Source organism: Sarcophilus harrisii, chromosome 1 (genome assembly GCF_902635505.1).
Source record: "Sarcophilus harrisii chromosome 1, mSarHar1.11, whole genome shotgun sequence".
Classification (NCBI taxonomy): Eukaryota; Metazoa; Chordata; class Mammalia; order Dasyuromorphia; family Dasyuridae; genus Sarcophilus; species Sarcophilus harrisii.
In genome coordinates this window covers 633,548,276-633,571,428 of record NC_045426.1, presented here as the reverse complement: position 1 = coordinate 633,571,428, position 23,153 = coordinate 633,548,276, and the positions used below count along the sequence as shown (strand labels likewise).

Here is a 23,153-nt window from a genome sequence, read left to right as displayed (position 1 = left end):
ATAACTTTTTGAGCATAGTTCCAAACTACTCTCCAAAATGGTTGGATTCGTTCACAACACCAACAATGCATCACACATTCCCTATCTTTCTGATGGTTTTAAAGTCTGTGGGTTTACCATATTTGCCATGATGGTTTACCAGGTGTGCCCACTACATGCTACAACTTCTTGGAGCCACAAATGAGAGGTAAGTGAATCAGGCAGACATCAAAGCTGGATCAGCAATGCTGAAAAGGGTTCAGGCAAGTCCTTTCCCTCACCACAGATAGCTAGTCATCTGTGAACACTCCATACACCTCCAATCTCTTCTCTATCTAGGTGCAAAACTGCTATTCCAAAACCATTTATGACTATGTTATTCCCTTATTCCCCATCTTTTCAGCTTTGGGAGAATGTAAGCTCCTTGGGAGCAGGGACTGTGTTTCGTTTTATATATGTATTCTCAGGTTCAGCACAGTACCAGGCATAATAATTATTTTAAAATGCTAATTGATAGATGATTTTTTACTTAATGCAACAAATGTTTACTTATTGCCTACATAGTATTTGCTGTGTAAATCACAAAAACATATGACAAGTCTTGTCTTCAAATAACTAACACTATGGCTAAGAAAACAACAAATAAAATCATTACAGAACAGTATAGATGGCAAATAAACATATGTACCAAGTATGGAATGGATAATAAATTCTGGAAATGGTCAAGGAGAGGGGAGGTCAATGCTGGTAGAAGTTATTGGAAAAGACTTCATGAAAGAAATGTGTCTTGAAATGAAACTTGAAACTGGTAGGATTTAGATATGATGCTATCAGGACTGTCAAGGAAGAAAAATTTCCAGGAGGAAATTGCCAAAGCAAGGTTATATATAACATGTAAGGAGAAAACTAAGAACATTAGCTTGAGGGACCTGGCTGATAAAAAGACTTGAAAGTCAAACTAAGGAAACAGGATCCTAGAACTTCAGAGCTATAAAGGACTAAGAGTTTGGATTCTGTTGAAAAGGAGCTAGGGAACCACAGTGGGTTCCTGAAGGAGTAGGTTGTAGGTTGCAAAATAGTTTGGAAACTGATATAGAAAGATTAGACTGAAGATGGTAGGCAGGATAGATCTGAGGGAAGAGAAACAGTAAGTAGAGAGAGGCTATTTTTAAATAAACATCTTTTAAATTAATAAGCATTCTTCTTTTTTCCATCTTTCAAACCCCAACTCAAAAAAAAGAAAACCTTTGTAACAAACATGCATAGTTAAACAAATCTTTTTTTAAAGCTTTTTATTTTCAAAACATATGCATAGTTTTCAACATTTGCCCTTGCAAAACCTTATGTTCCAAATTATTTTCTCCTTCCATTCTCCCCACCCCTTCTCCTAGATGGCAAGTAATCCAATATATGTGAAACATGTGTAATTCTTCTACACATATTTCCACAATTATCATGATGCACAAGAAAAGTAAAGGTAAAAAAAAAAAAATGAGAAAACAAAATGCAAGCAAACAACAAAAAGTGTGAAAATGTTATGTTGTGATTCACACTGAGTCCCCACCATCCTCCTTATGGGTGTAGATAGCTCTCTCCATCCCAAAACCAGTGTAAATGAGCTGAATCCACTCACTGATGAAAAGAGCACGCCCATCAGAATTGATCATTATATAATCTTGTTGCTACCTACAATGTTCTCTTGGTTCTACTCACTTCACTAAGTATCAGTACATGTAAGTCTTTCTAGGTCTTTCTGAAATCATCTTGTTGATTGTTTCTAATAGAACAATAATATTTCCTAGCATTCATATACCATTTTCCAACTGATCCACTCAATTCCCAGTTCCTTGCTACAAAAAGGGCTGCTACAAACATTTTTGCACATGTGGGTCCTTTTTCCTTTTTCATGATCTCTTTGGGAGATAGGTCCAGTAAAGACACTGCTGGATCAAAAGGTATGCGCAGTGTGATAGTTCTTTGGGCATAGTTCCATATTGCTCTCAAGAATGGTTGGATCATAAACAAATCTTTATACTAGCCATCTCCTATGTATATCCCATTTTGTATCCTGAGTCCATTACTTGTCAAGAGGTGAATATTTTTCATCATTCCTACTCTGGAATCATTGCTGGTTATTTCATTGAACCTTCAAAGGATATGATCAGATAGTTCTTAGGGAAGTTATCAAGAGCTATGTTAAAAAAAATACTCCAAATCACTTACAATTGGAGACATTTATATGAAAGCTACTGAGGTCCACTTCTCATCAAATTGGAGTTTTTTAAATTAGAAAATGGACTTTTTTGGCCTTTGCAACAGAGTTAAGTTTTTAAAAGTCAACCTCATCTGAGGTTGGTCCTATGGGAGATCCTTATCAGTTAGGCCTACATGAGCTACTGCAGATCTGGCTTGGACTCTGCTTTTGAGAGTCTAGGTACTAATTTTAGCTTTTGAGTCTTCAAGAGTGGATTTGGGCTGGGCCAGGAGGTGGCGTATTGGTCATGTGTTTGGTTGAGCAGGGTGTATGTATAAGTTCAAATACAGACAGTTATAAAGCTTTCTGACATCAATCAGCTCAGTGCATTTTCCAAGTCTGAATGATGAGCAGGAAATTATAGTGAGAGCTATATACGTTTACTGGGAATTTTAGCGTTGCTTACAATAGTGACTTAAAATAATACAGAATATCCCGAGTCTTCAGGTAGTTGGCTGGTCTATGTTGTCCCGGAGCTGTTGTGCCCACTTCCTCAATCATCACCCTAGCCCTCCAGGGAATCCTGACAGAAATGTAGTCTATGAGAGAGGCTCTACAGGTTGCCGGAAGACCCCAATTCTTTTTGCTTTACGGACCAACCCAACCCTATATCTTCCCTAGTTTTTCCTTCTCCCTCTTTCTTCAAGGACACGGGAAAAGAGGTTACCCTTTCACCTTCCCATCTCATAACCCGCCGAAGTATTTCCCCGCCCCCAACCAATCTTCCCCGCCAAAACAGAAAAAAAGATAACCAAGCCTGTCAGCTAACATTTGTCAGCTCTCGGCGCGCTAACGTAAACCTGAGCTTCTATCAAGAGTGGCTAAGTTTAAACATCTGCTGGCTGTAGAGATCCTTTTTCCCTCTGCCCTTGCTCTCCGGCACACAGCCGGTCCCCCCCAATTCCACCCCTCCCGCCCCCAGCTGCTTTGGGCTCTGGGCTCCCCCGCCTCCCAGCTTAGACCCAGCGTTGAACCTGACGCCGGCCCCGCCTAACACTCTCGTCACTACCCCAGTCCCTCCTCTCTGCTTCCCCCACCCAGGCCCCACTCCCCCTTGACCCCCCCGTATACAGTCCGTTCCCCCCCGCCTCCCGCCGTCTCCACCCCCGTATGGCCTCTGTAAAAACCCGGCAGTCTGTACAGTACAGCCCGCACCGCACGTTGCAAGCTCCCCTTTCTCGTCAGCCGTCACAACTGGGCATGCTCATTTAGTCAGGGCTGGGTTTTCCCCCCTCCCTTCTTGGTCGCAAGTAGCTTTCCTTCCCCCCCCCCCCTCTTTTTTCCCCTCTTCTGCACTACAACGGCTCCCCGGCTCCCGGCGGCTGGCCGGCCCTCCCTCCCTCCTTCCTTCCCTCTTCCCTTCCCTCCCTCTCTCTCCCCCCTTCCTTCCCTCCCTCCTTCCTTCCTTCCCTTCCCCTCCACTCCTCTGCCGGCACAGTGTCGCGTAAACCTGTTTGGTGAGGCGCCCGCCTGAAGGCGCAGGGTCGGACCGCACTCGCGGCTGCTGCGTTGGGGGGGCCCGATTCTCACTCCTTGGCTCCCGGGAGCCCCCCTGCCCAGGGACAGACATGTATTCGGGAGCAGGACCCGGTGAGTACTCGGGCTATTTACTCAGGTTCTTAGCGTGGTTACGGATGGCGGGGGGGGAGGTCTGTGGGGGCAAGGAGAAGGCCGTCTACAGACTGCTTTTCTTTTTTTCACCTCCTTTTGAAACGTGTGGGGCTGTTGGAGGATGAAGCTTGGGGGCTGAGAGCGGGACGTGCACACACACACACTCACACACACACTCTCTCTCTCTCTCACACACACACCTCTGGGGAGAAGCGGGGGGCTCCAGGCGCTGGCGGGGCGGCTGGAGCAGGGGCTGAGTCTGAGCGCGCGCTCCTTACTCCTTCCATCGCTCGCGCACACCCCGGGAGCAAAGCGGAGGGCGCGAGGCGCTCGGAGGCGGCGGCTGGGGTGGTTGTTGCTGGGGTCTGAGCGGGGAGCGCGCACTTAGACACACACACCCACACACATACACACATGCAGGGAGCGCGAGGCGCTGGGCGGCTGCTGTTGCTGGGGCTGAGTGCGGGGCGCGCGCACTCACACACACCCCGGGAGCCAAGCGCACCCCCGACTTTCCTTCTCGCACGCCTCAGGCTCTGGTCTCCGGTCCTCGCGCTGAGGGTGCGGGGGACCATGCTCAGTTCTATTGGGTCCTTGACTGAGGGTCGTCTTCCTACCTGGGGTAGGGGAGGTGGAAAGCAGCGGCGCGACTCTTGTGTCCCACATCCCTTTTCCAGTCTCCAGGTCGCCGCCGCCGCCGCCACCACTACCACTTAAACCCACAGTCACTCATATACCTCCTTGCACTAGGCCGTCTCCTCCTCTCCTTCCGAGTTGCCTAGACTCTCTCCTTTTTAAAGTGCTCTGTAGCTGGGGAGAAAACTACAAGAAATTGAGCCAGCATTTATTAAGTGCTTTTTATGTGTCAGGCGCCGGGGATACAAAGACAAAACCGAAATATCCTTTTCTCTTACTCGAGAAGGAGACCTAGTTGTTTCTCTCCGCCCCACGGTGAAGACGGTGCACACGCCACCCGCCCTCCCGCTTTCCTCGCCAGACGTCTGGCCGTAGGGGGTTTGCTGCCCCCGCGGCTTCTGGGACCGCGCCTAGGCCCCACGAGGAGCCTGAGGGGGACTTGTGGAGAGCTGCATACTACTCTGATTTCCCCTCAAAACAAACAAACGCTTGATTTATCTTCCCTTCCAGATGCCCGAACTTCTCCCCCCCACCCTCACCCCCGGTCTCCCGCCAAGGCTCGGATTAAATCCATGGGCTCTCTTTCTGGGGGCTTTTGGCTGGGATCGGGGGAGGGAAAGAGTGGGAGGGTGGAAATTCCTTTTCTAGCTTTACTCAGGGTTTCCTTCCCGTCGCCTCATTACTACTATGTTGGTTCAAGTTCCTGTTTAGGTGGGTGGGGGCATAATGCTAGATTCCCAATACCTTGCTCAAAGGACACAACATTTTGTGAATCGTGATCTGGTCCGAAACCCTCTTGAGTGAACTCAGTTTCATGTCTTTTTTCCCCCAACCTCCTTTCAGCTTTCCCTGTGAAGCTTGTCTGGAAAGGCTGAATTGTGGCCAGTTCCTGTTGGTGGATATTCAAACTCTCCCAAAGGGGATTTGAAACCCTTAAAACATTTGTCTGTGTTTTATTTATGTCATCATAGTTCTAAATTATCTTGCCTCCTTCCATTAATGTGTTACTTTTCCTTTTAGAATTTACTTGACGAAACTTGCAAGGCCTGATGTTTTTCTTTAGCGCCTCCTTTTTCTACTTAGCTAGCCCCTTTTATTTTGTAGACAAGTTCTCAGAAGCTTGAAGCCATCACAGACTGCTTAAAAGGGATATAGGAATGGGAGGGAGGGACGTTTGAAACTCGATTTGACTGTCAAGATATTAATATTTTCTTGCCTTCAACCTCTAGTTTTAAATGTCTTAATGTACAATTCTGCCAAGTGGATTCATGAGGCATATCCACTTTGTCTTCTCAGAGATGTTGGATTGGTTCTAAATCTTCCACTATCTGCTTCCATCTTAAATGTGCTTCATCTAACACCTTATACACTACAGGTAGATTTTCTTGTTATTCCTTGGCTTTCTACCTCGAAAGTCTTTGCTTTCTAGTTGTATTTCATCCTTGCCAAAACATACTTCTTCTATCTTCAAAACCCCACCTCAACATTCATAGCATGTCATATTTTTACATATATTTATCTCTGCATTTATTATATGTGAATGTTGAATTTCTTTTTCTTAACCTGCCTCTTAAGGCCCCATTCTAAACTTTAGGGAAAAGTAAAATAAAACTTTCTGGTACTTAGTAATTATTAAAGGAGCAATGAGTATTTTGGTTTTAATTCACTGGCATTTTTAAAAAGTATATTAGATAATGCCATGAATTAATCATGTTCTAAATTTTAAAATTTGAAGGCTCGTATAATATAAAATTCTAAATACTGCAATTCTCCAAACATAGTCTTGACAAAACGGATAACATTGATTTGCGAATGATTGTAATGTTGTATGAAATAGTAAAATTCAGTCTTTGTCCAGGAAAAAAATTAAAAGTGCTATAGGATGCTGCTTTGGTCAATAATACTCTGGGGCAGAAATTCACAGAATTCAGCCTGCATATATATATATATATACCTAATCAGATAACTGTAATTTAAATTATTTAAGGTATATGTTTTTAATTAAAATAAAGTAGGTTTTTATTTTCTTGATAATATACCAAACTTACAAATTTGAATTGTAAAAAGATGATACAACTTAAAGTTTGATTTATGGAATAATTTAAGATTTAGTTTTATTTCTTCCACACAGATAATTACAATAATACAGATAATTACAGATAATTAACAAACTCTTGTCAAATATCTCTGAGAAGCAAGGATAAAACTATGAAGGATATTGAAAACAAAAATTAAAAAAAAAAAGATCTTTGTTAACATGATAGAATAGTTCTAATACTATTGTAAATATTCAATTATAAAACTAAAAGTTAATTAATGAAAAACTTTAAAGAGATTTTCCTTCATAACATTATAGTGAAGTCCTGTGGAATATAAAAATCAATTGTTGGACATTGAAGATAAAATCTACTTAGTATGTGCTCTCTCATTCTTGATTTATAAAAATTAAGGTGGGAGGTAGGGATTTCCTTAATCCCAAAATGAAAAAAAAATTTGGAAAAATAATTTGTTTTTGCTTAATCACATTTTTTTTTTCATTTTTATAAATCAGCCAAGTCTTATATAAATTTTTATTAGACTTTAAGTTATCGTCTATAAAAGCAGGAATAGGTCTTTAGTGTTACAAATTTTCAGGGTGAAATTGTATCTAACCTTGGTTACAGTGAAGCTAGTTTGAGAAAGCACTTCTAGTTTCAATTGCCATAGTAAACTTTTCCTTTAGCTAATGATTATTTTGCTTCTTTGGTCCAGATGTAAATTTGAGGAGAAAATGTGGAGATAAAAAACTTAAGAGAGTAGTTTTTGTGTTTCTCAAGTTTTTAGTTGTAGAAAGCAAATTTTTTCCTCGCTGGTTACTGGTTGTGTGCCATGAAGTAAGTAGAGGTTACCAAGTTTCATTGATTATATTGCTTCCAAATGGGTTAAATGACATTGTAATCCATTGTGTCAGCATGGTAACATTTTGTTATTGAGAGTCTAATGTTGTGAATTCTCCTAATGTAACATTATTTATTTGCTTTTCCTCAGATTTTATGTTTGTTTTGTTTTGATGTTTTAATTTGTACTAGAAGTAGTATTCATTCTGAAACTTTTGTTATTGAGAGTCTAATGTTGTGAATTCTCCTAATGTAACATTATTTATTTGCTTTTCCTCAGATTTTATGTTTGTTTTGTTTTGATGTTTTAATTTGTACTAGAAGTAGTATTCATTCTGAAACTTTTGTCTTTGCTTCTCAATTAAAATACAGAAAGGAGCAAATATTTAATGTCCATCTTCTAATTTGTGCCTGGCCCTGTGTTAAAACATAATGTAAAGCTTACAACTATTATCTCATTGTCATTGCTTATTCAATAGTGTAGTGTTTTGTGTTGTTTTTTTTTTTTTCATTTAATTTGGATTTTTTCTTGGACATGATATTAACTGATAATTTTTATGGACTTTGGGGTATGATAATAACAATAATAGCTGGCACTATATAGTACCTATTATGTACTTGACACTGTGCTAAGTGCTTACAAATAGTATTTCATTTGACACTTGGAACTACCCTGCTAGGTAGCTACTACAATTATCTTCCACACTTTAAGGTCGAGGAAATTGAGGCAAAAAGATTAAGGGATTGGTTCAAGATAACTCAATTATTATCTGAAATTGAATTTAAATTGGGGTCTTATTTGCTTCAATTTTCTGATTCTGAAGATTACCTCTTTTATTTACTATTCTTTTCAGTTAAAAATGCTAGACTTACAAGATAGATATATTTGAGGAATAAAGATTTTATATTTATAAACCATGTGAATTAAAAAAATAGATTATTATTACAATTAATTGATTTTTTTCTAAAATTTTTTTTTTAAGTATTGTACTCATGTCTGTCTCCCCAAAACTGCCTTCCTGTCTTGGTCACTTTTCAAACTTGTTTTATTCATCAAGTACTTAATTTCCCTACTTCTTCATCTACTTTTCTTTTACTAAATCTAAGGTTTTTGTTATAAGGTAACTAAACTTGTTTTCATTCATTTTGCAAAACAATAAATGGCTACTTTGTGTAGTGCTTGAGTTATAAGGACAAAAAAAGGGTTAAACATCTGCTCAAGGAAGTTACTTTCTATTGGGAGGACACAACTGTGCATTTTTCTTTTCCTATGGTTTCCTCCTAAGGTTTAAAGACTTAAGTACTCTTTTTTTCCCCCTCTGATATTTAAAATCCGTAAGCACCTACTGCTAGTTTTGTATTGAGTTAGACTTAAAGAGGAAGCTCCCTTTAGGAGTTGACAGAAGTCTACTATGTGTGTCAGTTGTGCTAAGTGCTAGGGACACACAAGAGTAGCTGTCCTCAAGAAGCTTACCCATCTAATAAGGAGCTGAAAATAGGAGGAAAAGTGCAGCTGTCCAGGAAATAAAGATGGTGGGCCTGGGTCCCCTTCTTAAATTGAGGTTTTTTTAGAGTCCATTAAATATTTATTTAGAACCAACCATGTGCTGAATACTATATTAAGTGTTATTATCTCATTTGATCTCACAAGTCTTTGAAGGTAGATGCTGTTATTATCCTCGTTCTACAGTTGAAGAAATTGAGGCAGAGGTTAAGCCTCTGCATCATACTGCTTGCAAATGTTTGACGTTGAATTTGAACTTATTTTTTCCTGACTCTAGGCCCAGCACTATATCCATTGTACCTACCACTCACCTAGCTGCCTCTCAATGGGGCAGATGGTACTAATTCAGTGTGAGTACCAAGGCTTATTCAAATGGCAGAAGATTTCCCAGTGGTGGGGTCTTGTCATTGAATTCCCTCACACTAATTTTCTATGACTTTTTCAAGAATGGGATCTGGACCTCTGATTTGTTTGGCATAGGGATCTTGTTGGAAAAGAAATTGCTTCTCCCAGTGATGATTGGTTAAGTGCCATTATGTTGGGACATACATCCAGTATATGCCCCAGATGGTACTTGAATCCAGGTCTTCTTGGCTTTGAGGTCTGCTTTCTATTTTACTTCATTCAAGCTGTCTTTCTCTACTTGATTCTAAGTTCCTTGATTGTCATAGATATAATAAATGCATTAAATAAATAAGTATAAAGATTATAATTTTTGAAAGATTTGCTTGATTTCTTTTTTGTTAGATAGGGATATAGAATGGATCTCTAATTTTAATATTATATTGGAACTCCCTTTACCAATGGAGAGTATCTCTTTCTCTTCAGTTGTTATAGTCTTAGTGCACATAGGTAGTATAGGTCAAAGGTGGCATTTGAATCCAAGTTTTACTGACTCCAAGATCTTTTCTTTATCCATTACCTTCACAGTACCTCTTTTGATTGATGAAATTGACTGCTGGTCAATATTTGTAAATCTTTTCTTCTTTAGAATATCTCTGGGAATTCCATCAGTTTCATAAATACTGTGATTTGTTCTGACCAAGATACTTTAAACATTCTTTGTAGTCTCTTTTCTTAGTGTGTGGTTTTTGGGAGATGGAGTACCTGTATAATGGAATTTGAGACATAGATTGTAAACTTAGGGTCTGTTCCCTCATCTATTCTGCCTCTATATTACTTAGTGATCTCATCAGCTCCCATAAATTTAATTTCTATCTCTATGTTGATGATTCTCAGATTTACCTTTCCTGCCCCAATCTCTTTGCTGATTTTCCAATCTTGCATCTTCAGCTGCATTTCAGATATCCTAAACTGAATATTCAGTAGACGTCTTAAACTCAGCATTTCCAAAACAGTACTGATTATCTTTCTCTTCAAACTCCTTTCCTATCCTAGAGAAACTCCATGTTTCCTGTCCCTCACACTCTAAAATCAAGAGTCATCCTGGATCCCTCACTACCTTTTATCCTCCATATCCAAGCTATTGCCAAAGCCTGTTGATTTCATTTTTACATCTCTCCAATATACCCTTGTCTCCTCTGACACTGCTGTCATATCAATGTAGATCCTCATCACCTTATCCCTGGGTTATTGTAATAACTTACTAGTAGATCAGCCTGCCTCAAATCTCTTCCTGCTCCCTGGCTGTGCTATATTTAGTCATTAAAGTGATTTCCTAAAAACCAGGTCTAATCATGCTACCCTTACTTGATGGTAAACTCCACTGACTCCCTGTTGCCTCTAGGAGTAGATACAAAATTTGGCTTTCAAAACCCCCTCCTCATGAATATGTACTCGAGGATCTAGTAACACTGGCCTCCTGACTGTTCCATGAACAAGACATTCTGTCTCTGGCTTACAGCATTTTTTCTGGCTGGCTGCCATGTCTGGAACGCTCTCCCTCATCTCCTCCAACTTCTGACTCCCCTGGCTTCCTTTAAGTCCTGAGTAAAATCCTATTCTTTACAGGAAGCCTTTCTCAACCCTGTTTAATTTTCTTGTTAATGATTTCCTATCTATCCTCTATGTAGTTTGCTTCATAGAAATTTGCATGTTGTGTTCCCCATTTGATTGTAAACTTGAGAGTAGGCATTGTCTTTTTTTTGTATCTCTAGAGCTTAGCACACTATCTGCGCATAGTAGGCAATTATTTAATGTTTATTGATCAATTTAGAGCTTCATAGTTGCTTTTTTCTTGCATGTTTGCAAATGTTGGTTGACTTCAATTAAATTGCTCTTAGCTTTTTCAGAGTTAGTGAGGTATGGTATGAAAAAGCACTAGAATTGACTTTGGTGCATTGAATAGCAAGACTGTCTTGCTCAGAAACCCCCTGGAACTCTATACAAGTCCTTAACTGTCTGCCTTAGTTTCTTTAATTGTAAAATGTGTACAATAATAGCATTTATCGCCCCAGGTTGTTATAAGGATTAAGTAAAGTGTTTATAAAGGCTTTAGCACTGTGGTTTGCCACTATTAGGCACTTAATAAATGCATGTTTCCTTGCTTTGCTACTGAATCATTTTTGTAACCTTGGACAACTCATTGAGTCCAGAGAATGTTAGAGTTAGAGAGACTTTTTAAAGATTATTTCATCCAACTTCCAGTTTATAGATGAGGAAACAGATGCAGAGAATGAAAATGACTTGTCTTAAGTCACATATCTAATAGAGTAGGGAATAGATTTTAGGAGCCATTGTAGACCTTTTGTCTTTTCTATAATACTCGCCTAATGTTCACTGCTAACCCTCCCCTGCAAAATGAGGCAATTAGATCACATTGTATTAACTTTGGACTTGCATGTTCTTATCTGTAAAATGGATAGACTTATGAGGATCAAAAAAGACTAATACTCTTCTGTAATGGGCTGAAGCTTGAGTTGATGCACTGAGGTCCCAAGCACGGGAGGCTAAATAGTAAATGGACCAATATATGCTTGGAAAAAGAATGGCCCCCGCCCACTCTTTGTGCAAGTCCTGATGTGTTGTATAGGAAATGATGATTTTGCTGGGTGGAGGCAGAGGGGCAGGAAGAGAGGCAGAGAGAGACTGGCTGGCTGGCTTCTTGACTCAGTTACACACATTGCTATCGTGATCCTTCTTTCACCTCCGATCCTTCTTCACCTCTACTGAGAATAAAGATTGAAGGTTTTCCCTTAACCTGAATTCCTGACTCAGGGCCCAAGGACCCTACTTTCACTGAAGAAGTCTCCGGTGACTAGGAACTTAGGTTGAGTATAAAAGACAAACAGGGAACTTATTTTCTTAAAGACTAAAGTAGTAACCTTTTTTGGCTGAAATGGGACAGATGCTAGATAAAGATTCCCCATCCCCTCCCAATCCCTTTACCCCCACCCAGGAGTGGCGCTATAGAAAACATGCTTAAGCTGATAGAAGACCAAGGGCTACTTATAACTAGGGAACAGATAGCTAGACTTCTGGGTACATTAAAACACACCTCCCCTTGGTTCTTAGAGGAAGAGCAAATCTCTCCAGATAATTGGACATTAATTGGGCAACAGCTCTCCACATATTACAATGAAAATGGTCCTCATTCAATTTCCATCGAGGCATTCTATTTATACAATATAATACAGTTGGCCTTAAGGAACCCTGTGATTTCTAGAAGAAAGAAAAAAAGCTCTAGAAATAGCCAAATGGGGAAGCCTGAGGTAAAGGAGGAAGACAATGAAGAGATTAATGACCATATCCCCACAGGGCATGGAGACTTAAGCTCACTTAAGCCTCAGCTCTAGGGTGTGGTGAATCTGAGGCAGCTTCAGCCCATTACAGCCCTTCTGTATATTTAACTTGCCTTGATTGCCATTAAAAATGAAATGTATCTACATTTTTTTCTTTTTCCTTTCTCACATGGTAGTGCCTTCTGTTGCTTTCCATTTGCCTTGTATATTCTTAAGTACTTAGTGCCTCCCCAACAGAATGTAGACTTATTTGAGGGCAGGAACTGTTTAATTTTTATGATTTCACCCCCACATTCAGTAAAATAAGGTTCTTTTTGTATATTACTCCTTTCTACATTGTGGTCTGAGCATAATTGCCTACTTGCTAGTATTCCTCACATAAAATCTCCCTTTTCCATACTTTTGCATTCATGCTGGAAAGTCCTAGATCTTGACTTCTGTTTCTTAGAATGTCTGACTTTAAGTTTCATCTCAAGGATCCTTTCCCAATCCTACAGTTGGTAAAGCTTTTTCCTTGAAGATTACCTATTTTCTCATTTTTGTCTCTTTTTCATCTCACATAAGCTTCATGAGGATAGGGACTAATTTTTTATTGTGTTTTTGCGCTTTGTTTATCTAACCTTTTGCACAATACTTGGCACATAGTAAATAGTTAAATGTGTATTGGTTTTTATTTCTCATTTATGTATCTGAATAGAACATGAGATTTCTATCATAGCAGTTTTTTGAACAATTTTATTATAGTTTTGTTCAATTTTCTAATTGTGCAAGTACTGTTTACTGAGCATTAAATTAAGTGTTTTAGGCAGATTTTTAAAAAACTGAACATTTGATGTTAACTTTGAAGAAGTTTAATTTAGTTGGGGAAACTAGTGAAATACCTAGAGCTTTGCACAGAGAGTTGGGAAGATCAGAGGCCTGTCTGGTATTATTTGTGCAAATTTGGGCAAATCACTTATCCTTGATGTGCCTCAATTTCCTCATGTGTAAAATGGTGATAATAATACTACCAATCTATAACAGTTATTGTAAGGATAAAACAAGATAAAATTTGTAAAGCTCTTTGCAAACTTTAAAATGCTATATAAATGGAATTATCAGTTAATACAAGAGGTACAAATTAAGTATAGGATCTATTTGTTTTGGAATAAGTAGCATGGGGTTAAGATTTTGAACTTTGAGTCTAAATGAAAGGAAAATACAGGAACTTTGCAGGTGAAAGGAAAGTAATATTCAAAGACCATAAATTTGGAATGAAGAAGTTGGCTGTATCTAAGGTATGGGGAAGAGTGGGTGGGGAGCAATGATACTTTTGATACTTTGCACTTTGGTGGCTCAATAATAATTTTCTTATTCTATGTGTGTGTATTAGGGGTGGGAAGAATGATAAGCAGAGCTGGGTTAGTGAAATTTAGGTGAGAAAGAATGATGACTTATGATCTGATAGAGAAACTCACATTATTGAAAACTGAAGTCTTGTGATTCCTTTTCTAGTAAGAGTCTGAGGAGAAGAAAGATACTTATTTCATAGTAGCTTACTGCAGTTCAGTTAGTAGTCATGCTTCACATTTTGAATTTAATAGGTTGACTAAGTGACAAGAAGGGCAAGAATAAGAATACAGATTCAACACTAAAGAGTGTGACTTTGAACTATCAAAAGCAAAACCAGTGTGGTTTGTGTTTCTTGGAGAGGAGGGGAGGCATGAAAACATAAGAATTATGGATGTGGCTGAATGGAAAATGTTTGTAATATGAACATGATTACACCTCCTTTTTCTATTTAGCTGCTCACTCCATAAGCTTAGAGCTCTGTTTCCTGGCATTCTGTCAGGCAATCTTGGAGTCAAGGTATTCTAGCCAGGTCCTTGATGATTAGCTCTCTTTATATGGATTCTTTCTACAGATCATAAATCCACATATTTTAGTTAGGAGGTGTTGATGGATATGGGAAGAAAAGATTGTTACCTCATCAATACGAAATAATATTTATGTACTTGTTGTAAGCACAAAGCTTGTGTGAGGAGTTATATCAAGCAAATGAGTCTTGCCAGTTCGCTTTTTTCCAATGGAAGGTTATATGAATGATGACAAATATAATTCAGTGCAACGTATAGATATTAATCTAACCATATTCATGGTTCTAACTCACTTTTATTACTAGAATAGCCACAGTGTTGGAATAACACCAAATTATAACCACTGATACCAACTCTTGGAACTAGTTCAACAAATTCACCATTTGTTGACCAACTGCTATATTCAGATCATGGTACTGGCTAAGATCAATTAGTTTTTTAAAAATTATTATTTCTAGCTAGTTTCTTCAAGAAATCTTCAAGTAATCTTCAAGAAGATTGAGATTTCTTAAATGTGGAAAACATTTCTCTTTACAACAATAATAATGTATTTGCATGGAGTTTTATGGTTTACAGAGAACCTGAATATTTGAATTCTTTCAGTGAAGCACTACAATAACCTTGTGAGGTAGTTAAAGTAGATATTATTATCCTCAAAGTACAGATCCTGTACAGCTCATTCTACATATATGGGCAATAGCTAACTCAATAGATAGAACACTGGGATTGGAATCAGGGAAACTCATCTTTATGAGTTCAAATTTGGTCTCGGGCTCAGTAGCTGTATGACACTTAGCAAGGCACTTAACCCTGTTTGCCTCACTTTTTCAAGTGTAAAATGAGCTGGAGAAGAAAATGGGAAAAACATTTTTTTTACCAAGAAAACCTCAAATGGGGTCACAAAGAGTCAGACATGACTGAAACAACTCAACAATAAGAACAGATCAAGAAACTGAAAATCAGAAATTTAATTTAATCAACACCTGAGACCATTTCTTAGGTCTCTGAGATCAATTCTTATTCCACTCTACCATGTGAAACATGGATACTTTCTCAGATCCTAGACTTTAAGGAAGAGTTCCTTTGACCATTGAGATTTTGACCCCTAAATTCCCCTTACTGGAGGAATTTAGGCAGTGCTTGGACAACAACTTGGGGGTATCTTAGAAGTAATTAATGTATTATATAAGGAGTCAAATAACATCAAAGTCCCTTTTGAATAGAGATCATTATCTAGGATTCTCTGGTCTTTCAGAAAAAGATAATAATATATGTTAAATTTTAATAGCTTTAGAGTTTGGGAAGGATTGAAAAATCGGTATTAAATATTGGGAAGTAGAGATTTCTTACTGTCTATTATGATTAGGTAGTGGTAGACATAGAGTGGAAAGAGCACTGGATTCATAGTCAGGATTTGGGTTTAGTTACACGTGTGACCTTAAATGAGTCACTTAACCTCATAACTATTTCCTCTTTTGTGGAAATGAGGAAGTTAGAATAGATGATTTCCAAGACTCATCTCAATTCTAAGCCCTCTGATCCTACCTGGAGGCAAGAAGATTGTGTTTCAGTTATAATAGGCTAAAGTTTGTATTATGATTTCTTCTATAGCTTTAGATGTTTTTGAGGAGAGTCAAATCAAGTCAATAAGCATTATTGATCACTTTTTTTGTACCAGGCACTCTGCTAAATGCTGTAGATACAAAGGCCAGAGAAACAAACAAAACAGATGAAAGATAAAAACAAACAAACAAAAAACATACAGACTTGATTTTCTAGGTCCTCATAGTCTATGGAGACAATATCAGCTGTGTACAAAGAAGATATATACATGATAAAGTGGAGAAAAGACACTAAGATTATGGGGAACTAGAAAGTCGTCTTGTAGACTATCTTCCCATTTGCAAAAGGTGGGAGAATAGGAAAAAATGGAAGGGGCATAACAATTAAAGACAACATCAAACTATTTAAAGTTATTGCAGTAGCTCAGATGAAGTTTACTGAGGAAGTGAGCATGGAAGTGAGGGGAAGTTTCACTAATGACATTCTGAAGATAGAAAGGGACAGTTCTGATAAAAATGAATTGAGTGAGGAGGGAGTTGTCTAAAGAGACTTATTTGTATGTATAGTAAATTCACCAACCAACTTAGATTTTTAAGAGACATGTATAAATGCACAGGTAATGGAGGTAAGTGTGAGTAGTAGAGTATAATTACTCAATTATGGCATAGCTCTATAAGAGTACTAAAGCTCAGGAACAGCTAAGTGGTAGTGGATAGTGCACCAGCCCTGAAGTCAGGAGGACCTGAGTTCAAATTTCAACTCAGATACTTAAAACTTCCTGGCTGTGTGACCCGGGGCAAGTTACTTAACTCCAGTTCCCTCAGCAAAAAAAAAATAAAAATAAAAATAAAAAAAATAAAAGTAAAATAAGGTGAGACTGTTAAACAGAAAAACAAGCAATATTGGTGAAAATAAGATCAAATAAAGGATAGAGCATCTCTTAGTTGATGGGATGATAACTGAATGTGGTGAGAAAAGGCAAAGATGTCTATTATTTTGGCTCTTTATTTCTTTTTCAAGATGGGAAAAAAGCAAAAATGGTTAATATATAGTTGATACTAAGGCAAGTAGATAAATAATATATATATATATATATATATATATATTAGTATCAACTACATATTAACCATTTTTGCTTTTTGCTTTAACCATTTTTTTGCTTATTTTGCCAAAATAATAGACATCTTTGCCTTTTCTCACCACATTCAGTTATCATCCCATCAACTAAGAGATGCTCTATCCTTTATTTGATCTTATTTTCACATATATATATAGCAAGAGAGCACCTAATTGCCTTTGATAATCCCAAATCACCATGTTCAAACTATATCCCAGCATGGTGAAAGAATCTGTAGGTCTGATGAATAGTGATTCATATCAATTATCTTTTAAAACTGTTGGACAAAGAAAAAGCAAAGAGAATAGAATCTGCAAAACTGGAAGCCAATGAAAATAACTTTGATTTCTGGCAAAATTCTAGAATGTATTATGAAACTAATTGTTGATTTAAAAGTAGAAAAGGAAATGGCATTCAAAAAGGTCTTGCTTCATCAAGAATAGGTAATGTAGACTAACCTCATTTCCTTTTTTTTTTTTTTTTTTTTTTGGACAAGATTACTAAACTGGTAGAGCAGAAAAATTCTGTGCATAGAACTTAGCTAAATTTTATTTGTTACCAATTACATATAAGGACAATTTTAAACACTCATTTAAAAAAATATGAGTTCCACAGAAGTTTTTGCAAGGGTCAGTGTTGAAAATACCCATGCATATGTTTTGTCAATAAAAAGCTATAATAATAATAATAATAGTTACAGATTTTTCTCTCCCCTCCTCCCTAAAACAGCAAGCAAATTGATGTAGGTTAAATATCACAACTTTTTTTTTATTGTTCATGTAAATAGAGAAGTGGAAGGACAGGTTAAATACTAGTTATGTGGTTTCAGAATGAACTCTAAACATAGTCACTAATGCTTTCATGTCAGTTTAGAGGAAGTCTGTTTGGTTTTGTACTGTTTAAAATTTAAAAGACTTGGACAAAGACATGGAGAAGACTTTCACCAAATTTACATATGATTCAAAGTTATGAGACATAGTCTGTTAAACAAGGAATTGAAAGATCTTGTTTAGTTAGAATGTTTGCCCAAATCCAGCCTAGAAGTCATCCTCAACCTCTCACCCCATATTCAATCTGTTGTTAAGTCCTGTCATTTCTACCTTTATGATGTCTTTTTAAAAAATCCCTTCCTCTCTATTAACATGAATGCTACTAGGGTGCAGACCCTCACTATCCCACATCTGAAATAGTGTAAAAACCTGGCTAATCTCTCTGGTCCAAGTCTTCAAGCTCCAGTCCATCTTCTGCTTTACTGTCAAAGTAATTTTCTTAAAGTTCAGGTCTGAAAGTGAAACTCCTATGCAGTAAACTCTCAGTTACTCCCTATTGAATGGAAGATAAAATATAAAATCCTCTGAAATTTTAAAAGTACTTCCCAACCTGGCTCTTTGTACCTTTTCAATCTTCTTATATTTTATTTCCTTTGTAATACTCTGCAATCCAGTTACACTGGCTTTCTTATTTCTTGAACATAATGTTTCATTTTCCCTATTCTGTTTTTCCACTGTTGATTCTTTATGCCTGGAATGCTCTTATTCCTAACTTCTACTTCCTGGCTTCCTTCAAGATTTGGCTCAAATCCTACCTCTTGTAGTCTTCCCTAATCTTTTTTTCCACTCCTTTTCTTCCCCCAACTCAATTAACTTTCATTTATATGGTATCATTTATATATAGTTTTTTGAATGCTCCCTCTATAATTAAAAGAATGTAAGCTTCTTAGTAGCAAGGACCATATTTTTGTCTTTCTTCATAATTCCTGCTCTTAGTGCAATGCCTGGAACATAGTAAACATTTAATAGATATTTGCTGACTACTGGAAATAAGCATTTTGAGGAAAGAGATTATTTCCTTTTTTGTCTTTAAATTTTCTCACACCTGTCAGCATTTTCCATGTAGTAGATATTTAATGTGTTGGTTAAATGTGAAAATTTTATTTTTATTGTCTAAGATTCATCATACTTTCAGGAACCTTATTTAGATCAAATTTCACTGATTTATAGAGTGTTCCAGAACCAATTCACTGTCTCTATTGATAATTCTGAGGAGATCTGAGGCTATTGGAATTTTGGTTAGGGTTCATCAGATCTTAGGATCTTAGAGGTCAATCCAAATTTCCCTTACTTTACAGTCTGTTGTTGGTCAGCAAGTATTTATTAATTGCCTACTATGTGCCAGGCAGTGTGCTAAGCACTAGTAATATGAAGAAAGGAAAAGAGAGTTCCTGTTGAGGGGAAAAAGTCTTTTTTAGCTGATAGATATAACATTTGAGAAGGATTCTTCTACATCATTCCCCTCCCTCTTTGGCCAAGATAGTTTATTATTTGTACCTGCAAAGGTGGTATTGGGGAACACCAGCAGTGACTAGAGATATGAAAGAGAGATGTTATTTGATAATGATGAAGTTAGTATTTTAGTACTTTATTTTGTTGGTGGCTAGGGAGAATATAGATTCTTACAGTTAGGTTTCTGTACCAATATCTCTAGTTTTTGAGCACTCTCATATCAGGTTTTTATGGAAGAAAAGATGAGCAAGGATAATTAATGAACAGCGGAAGTTGGTTTTAAATAAAAAGAGTACTAAAAACAGAAGAGAATAGAGGGAAATTAGAGAAGATCAAACTGAATTTGAGAAAGGAAGGGGTTAAAGGCGAGAAAAAGTTTAAAAATCTAACAATTTAATAGAAAGGATCAAAAAAAGGGAAAGAACAAATGATTTCTTAAGTAATGGGATAATGGTGCTTCTCTAATTTTTAGAGTACCTTCAATAGCCCATCTCAAACCCCACATCCTCTTTAAGGCCTTTAGGGAATACTTGCTTCCCCCAATTTCTTTAGCTATTGCAACTCTTTAAACACTTAATAATAACCTCTTTTTATTGTTTATTCGTATTTTTTTAAATAAGATCTAGCCTGCTTTCTGTTCTATTTGATTGTAAGCCAGTTGAGGATAGATACTGTTTCAGTCCAGATTTGAAATCACAAAATTTTTTCTGACTCTAAGCTGGGAATTCTATCCAGTCTATCTCCAACACCACTTAGCTGACTAAATTTAGGAAAAATTAAACTGTAGCTGCTTCTAACCACATTGTATACAGAGTTGCTGTAAATAGCTAAGAGAATTGTGTGTGTTCCAGAACACTTTGTAACAATAGATATGAAATTAAAGTTTCTGATTTTGTTACATATAAAGTCATAATAACATTTATGTAGCTTTTGCCTTGTGGGATTCTTTCCATTACTTTTGCTATATTCACCTAGTATATGTTAAAATTGTTCTTTTAAAATGAGTCCTACACTTTAACTGGCCATGGCCACTTTGTGGGATAACAAGAATTGTTATTCTTCAAGGCCAGGAAGGTTATTTTTAATCCATGTAGCTTTCAGGAAAAAAGTTTTTCATGTAAAACTTTGTTTTCCATCAAAACTTATATGTATATACTTTCTATGCTTTACAGAAAAAAAGCAGTAAAAGCATGGTTAAAAACCCAGAAGTTTAATAAAGTCGTAAAAATAATTGTAATGTAACCCCAAAAGTATACCTATTTAATTAAATCCTCCCTGCTTTAAATTATTTTGATAGGCTATGCCTCTACTACACCTCAGTATTTTTCCGTGTATCACTTACTATAAGCTTCATGAAGTCAAAGAAAACCACCTTTGATAATTTCTCCCTGTATAATCTTGATAAAGTCACTGAATTTTCCTGCAATTTAGATCTCTCATCCCTAAAATACAGGGAATAATACCAAACCCAGAGCAATAAGGATTATTGACAGCTAAGCTTGTCTTACAGATCTTTGGCCTCCTATGATGTATTACATACCACAGAGTGGACAATTCTGAACATATATTATTTTGTAATATGTACCACTAATGTACTGTTCTTCAAAATTATCCCCAGCACTCTAGCACAGTGCCATGTACATTTTTAGTCACATCAAAGTCTTATTAGTATCTACTATGTACATCTGTACATTGAATGGAATTATTGCACCGAGCATCTCTGTCTCTCTGTCACACATCTCCCCCCCCCCCCCCCCCCCCCCCCCCCCCCCCCCCCCCCCCCCCCCCCCCCCCCCCCCAAAGTTTTAGTGCAGTTTTATTTTTTTGTTCTGGGCCTCTGTCTCTGCTATAGGAATCTCCTTGTGTTAATGTAGTTCTGCCCTATTCTGTAATTTTAAAGTCCAAGTTGCTCTGAATACAATGATTCAGTGATTTGCCCAAGATCACCTAGCCAATATGTGTCAGAGATGTTCCTTGGACCCAGGGTTTCTTGACTGGAACCTGTAAGCACCAAGCAGCACTTTACTCTTTTGGGGGTAGGTGGAGGTGGTGATATAATAGGCTTTAATATGCCTTTTTTATCTAGTGAAGCTTTTTTGTGTCAGCTTCTGTGTAATACTATAACATAATTGAGTAAAAGGTAGATCCATCTTCCAAAGGTATTTAACTCAAATGCCAGAAAAAATTTCTGTACACAAAGATGTAATATTACATTAATATGAGTTGGGTTTTAAATACATGTGAGTCTGAAGTCTAACTAATTTAGAGATTAAATTAAAATTGACTCAACTTTTAAGAAAATATTTATGGCTCAGACTGAAAAAACAAATAGCTTTACTTGTATGAGAAAGTATTCTTAATAAAATGTCAGTAGATCTTTTAAATGACTTTTGGTGGGGTATTTTTTTTTTTGAAGGTCTGAGTTATATAACTCAAATTGGGGCATTGTTATAGTCAACTCAAATATTAAACAATTAGCTTAGAGAAACAAAGCAGACATCAGGCACCATAATGTTGTAAATTCAATATTAAATGTTAATTCAAAACAGATGATAATGTATGGATGAGATTCATAGCACCAGGCAGAGAAAAACTCCCATAGCTAGACATGCACAAGAGAAGTTGCTGAGTATAGTGGGAAAAGCTTTGAATATAGGAGATTTGTTAAAGTTTCAAATCAGATGGAAAGATCCTATAGTTCTAGTCCCAAGGCTGCAATGGCAAAGCAAATAGCAATACATCTTCTTTTATGTCATTTTCATTTATAAAAACATCTATTTCAGATGTTGAACTCCTTGCCAGTGCCAAGGACTTTGGTGGGAGATATTCTTTGAAGGGTCTTCAAAAGCTATGATTGTTAAGGAGGGCTCTAGTACTAGCATGGAAACAGGGCCAGTGGTTTGCAGGGTGCTAAAATTCACAGGAATCTTGAGCATAAAACTGCTGACCTGTTCCTTTTGAGCTCCCAAGAAGAATTGGTGGTAGTTAGCCTCACCTTTCACACACACTTTTATCCCTCAGGGTGCCCCACTTCATATAAACTTGTTTGCTATAGTTTGTAGTAACCACTATTTCTTCATCTGACTGTGTACCCCATTGCTCTTTTAAAATCTTATTGGTCCAAGTCAGATAATTCAGAATCCATCTTTGAATTATAGACTAATAAAAGGGACCTTAGAAAACATCTAATCCAAACCTTTTTGTATTAATGAGACTACTGTATTTAAATATGTATTGTTTTAATTATGCAGAAAGTGGTATTATCTTCTGTATCTGGTGAACTGAGATGCAAGTGAGCCAAACTTTTTTTTTTTTATTATAACTTTTTATTGACAGACAAGTGAGCCAAACTTTCTGATTATTGAAGTTTGCATTAGAATTCAACCATTTATTAAGCACCTATTTTGTGCAAAGCATTGTGGATACAAAGTATGTTTATATACATATATTTGATAGATGGGTACACATACATAGATGTGCATACTCATGTACCTACATATATATTTAGATACATATTTAGATATATATTTAGATACATGTATGGTCATGAATCATAAATATCTAAATAGTGACACTTAAAATGGCCTGCTCAGGTAATTTGACATTGCTTTTGAAGTTATTGTAACCTCTTCCCTCCCATTTAATAATTTAAAATGTAAAACCTCACCTTATTCCTGCCAACTAATGGAGCTATTAGAGAAATAATGGAGGCAAGAAGTCACATGATAATCTAGGTTACTTGTTGGGGATGTTTTTCCCCCATCTTTTCTTTGG

At 37.3% G+C, this 23,153-nt stretch overlaps 1 protein-coding gene across 2 annotated transcripts in view; it reads left to right on the top strand.

The window, feature by feature from the left end:
• The first annotated feature begins 3,354 nt into the window (after positions 1–3,354).
• The window catches only part of AGO2 (argonaute RISC catalytic component 2), a 139,125-nt gene continuing 119,326 nt past the window's right edge, over positions 3,355–23,153 (top strand). For both annotated transcript variants that reach the window (XM_012541850.3, XM_023496518.2), the window contains exon 1: positions 3,355–3,823. In XM_012541850.3, the coding sequence (XP_012397304.1) occupies positions 3,802–3,823 (22 nt within the window). In that variant the 5' untranslated portion in view covers positions 3,355–3,801. The remainder of the gene's footprint in view (positions 3,824–23,153) is intronic.